The sequence below is a fragment of the Lygodium microphyllum genome, chromosome 29, assembly GCF_053477565.2.
Source record: "Lygodium microphyllum isolate KBCC chromosome 29, Lygodium_microphyllum_v1.1.10, whole genome shotgun sequence".
Lineage (NCBI taxonomy): Eukaryota > Viridiplantae > Streptophyta > Polypodiopsida > Schizaeales > Lygodiaceae > Lygodium > Lygodium microphyllum.
The window spans coordinates 32,019,567-32,022,939 of NC_141163.1; the positions used below are offsets into that span (position 1 = coordinate 32,019,567).

General features: G+C 44.9%; 1 protein-coding gene across 1 annotated transcript; it reads right to left on the reverse strand.

Annotated features, from left to right (window-relative positions):
* Nucleotides 1–459: 459 nt before the first annotated feature.
* On the reverse strand, nt 460–3,107 carry LOC148010505 (allene oxide synthase 1, chloroplastic-like). Its single transcript, XM_087671612.1, has 2 exons — nt 2,666–3,107; nt 460–2,072 (listed from the first exon to the last, which is right to left on the reverse strand). The coding sequence occupies exons 1-2, from the start codon at nt 2,960–2,962 to the stop codon at nt 900–902; spliced, it is 1,470 nt and encodes a 489-aa protein (XP_087527738.1). The 5' UTR covers nt 2,963–3,107; the 3' UTR covers nt 460–899.
* Nucleotides 3,108–3,373: the final 266 nt, after the last annotated feature.

Consider the following 3,373-nt stretch of genomic DNA (forward strand, 5'->3'; position numbering starts at 1 on the left):
AAAGATAGTATTGCCGATGCTTATGAGAGGTTTTTTTATGTCAAAAGTCTTTTGTGGGCTATCAACAAGATAGAGTCAATCATACCACAAATATAATTGCATAGACATATTCAACTTATTTTCATGTTTCCTTAGAGGGATATATTCAACTCAAGTGACTTTCATGTTTCCTTAGAGGGATATTCAACTTACTTTCTCCTTAGAGGGATATTCAACTTACTTTCATGTCTCCCTAGAGGGGTGAATTGTTTATTTACCAAATGGGGAACAACCAACTTAGGAATGAGGGGGTGATGAGTCACAAAATCAAAAGGGAGGTATGCATACTTGAGTGCCACCTTTTTTAGTTAATTCTTCAAAGGAAAAAGTAATTACAAAGTTTACATCTTTTGCCACCTTTTCATTTGTGTATATTCTATCAAATGATGTTCTCGATGTAATTATATCCTATCACCAACCTTGTGCTGCAAGAATCCTTTTATTATGCAATTTCACCCCCTTCTACTTTTTACCTCATCCATCCATCTCTTGTACAAAATGCACGTCCCTTCTGGCGGGTCCTTGTGATATGCGTCCTTTGGTTTCGTGCACTTGTTACATCATACCCTCACATGACATAAAAAAGGGATGGTGTGCATCAAGGAACATTACCAGAAACTTTCTAACCAAATTTGGATGTTTGGGCAGTAAACGTAGACATACAAATTGTTGATGAATTGTCTTTCTAAGGCCACCATTACCGAATACCATGCTTCCTCCATTATTCCACTTGCTTTTACTGACTCAGAATTACATGAAATGGCAGAATTGTTATCAATACACTTATGTGATGCTTGACAAAGACTTGGGCCACTCAGATTTGTGGCAGCACAAACAAGTGAAGCAGGGACTCAATCCACTCAATCCATCTTCTTCTTGAGAGATGAGAGGTAGTAAGAGGTGCTTTGGCCTCTGGCAACAGGCTCAAGGGTGGTGAAGGAGTCATAGTAAAGGAAGAAAGTGGCCAGGAAGATCTGACCGAGAAGGGGCACAACATCAATGGCAGCACAAGCCTTGTTCTTGGTAGAGGCCTCTCCATTCGCAGGCCCATTCCCCCACAACACATACTGCAGCTTCTCCTCCCCTTCCTCTCCCACAAACCTGTCTGCCTTGTATGTGTCTGGGTCCTCAAAGACCTTGCCATCCCTCTCTGCATAGGGCTGGCACCCCCCCAACATCTCCCCCTTCTTCACTTGATACGCTGCATCATGTGATTCCACCACTAGATCTTCCTTTGCTATGGCATACTGGTATGGCACTGGTGGTGACATCCTCAGCACCTCGTACACCGCCGATTTTATAAGCGGCATTGCCCGTATCGCAGTCGCAGTCATTGATCCACCCTCTCTTGATACTGCCTCCCTCACCTCCTTTGCCATCTCTGCTTGCACTTCCAGCCCTGCCTGCCCCACATAGCTCACTATCGATGGGAGTAGCAGCATCAAACCCCCAAATGCATTGAACCCCAGGAAGAAGATGATGTTGTGCAGAGCATCATCCCTGTCAATGCCATACTTCTCCACTGCCAGATCCAGTAACTCTCCTCCATTGCTCCTGACAAAGGTTTCTATCTTCTTGTAGAAGAAAGAGACAAGCAGGAAGGGGATTCGGAAATTGTGTAGTACTAACTCTTCAAACAGGTGTGGCAGGCCAACGCTGGCTATGGGAACAAGCTGAGGACCCAACCATGCCATGAATTGTAAAGGGGTAAGACCCCCCTTTGAAGGATCCTTTCCAAAAAATGTTCTGATTAGAACATTGAGTGCAACTTGGCCTGTTTCAGTTGATATGTCAACCTTCCCCTCACCCTTGGCCTGTTTCAGTTTTTCTTCCCACACAGGGAAGACCTCAGTTACTGCTTTCTGCATTTCAGGTGCCCACTTGCTTGCCAGGGACTTCAAGGCATCCAGTACAAATGATTTCAGCTTGTAATGTCTTTCTTCAGAAGGATCGAGATATACGCAAGGCCGTATACCTCCATAGAATGATGTGTGAGGCATGTAATTCGCAAGGAGAACATCCTTCTTGTAAACCTGGTTAGCAAAGAAAATGGTTGTGAGCTAGAACTGATGTGTTCCATGCTACTAACTCGACAAACAAGTCGTCCCAATTGGATCTTAGTTCGTCTTTTGCATGGACAGTCATGCTTGAAACTGAGTTGGTATGATGTTGCATGTCATCTGCAAGCCTGAATGAGTTACATGAGCCAAGCAGAGATCTCAATGCAATTACTTTTAGTTCCATATTCACACAAGGAACACGTGTGTCATGAAGACGCTGATGCATCCATGCATCCACACACAATGGTCATTGCACACTGGTCCATCTGTTTCATAGATAAACAAGCTAGAAACTGGATTAGCATGATACCTGCCTTGGCTTGAATCAGATACATGAGCATGAAAGCAATTTATATGCATTGGCTTTAGTCTTAGTCCCATATTCAATAAGTATGAACGGGGGATCGTCCTGCATGTAACTTGCATCGCAGTAAGACACACGGTGGTTGTAGTTCCATGGCTGTCAAAATGCCATGGTAAGCCTAACCAGGCTTACAAAACGGATGACAATTGCAGGGCAAGCAAAGTGAAGGAACATTATATGCAACAAACAGTCAATGGTATACCTTGTCGTTGTCAAATAAGACTGGGAAGCTCTTCTGATCCAACAGCATGATGACTTTGTTGGAAGGAAAGGCGGGCGGGGAAGGCGGCACAGTGGTTCGGAAGACGGTGCTGTTGTATTTCTTGACGCGGCTGGACCAGAACTCCTTCTCACCTTGGAACCAGAAGAAGTCGAGTCTGTCTTTGATGGGACCGAAGAAGGGGAAGCCATAGCCACCGGGGATGTCCTTGAGGGGAAGCTGCTGGCTGGGAGCAGGGGGAGGGGTGAGATCTGCTGTGGGAGGGGAAGGGGTGGCCATCTCTCTCTCTCTCTCTCTCTCTCGCTATGTGTGCGTACTAGAAGCAGAGCACATAACTACACACAGTCGTCGGTATTCAATGCTCTCTCTTCCTCTCTCTCTCTCTCTCTCGGTCTCTCAGCTTCAAGACTAGACTCCTTTCTGACTTACATCTTACCTCTCTCTCTCTCTCTCTCTCTCTGTGAGCCACATAGGCTAGTACATTGTCCTGGCCCCTTAACAGTCATCTTTCATGGCGCTTTTCGCACGTGTTTGACGCATGTGTGATCCTTGTCAGATATTTTTTGGTAATGACGTCATCTCTCTTTGAAGTTTGAACTTTGCAGTTTTGCACATGTTTTCCAAATCAATCTGTCTTTCCTGAAGAAGTTTGAATCAATCAATTGAAGTTTTTACCAGAGGTCCTTTAGA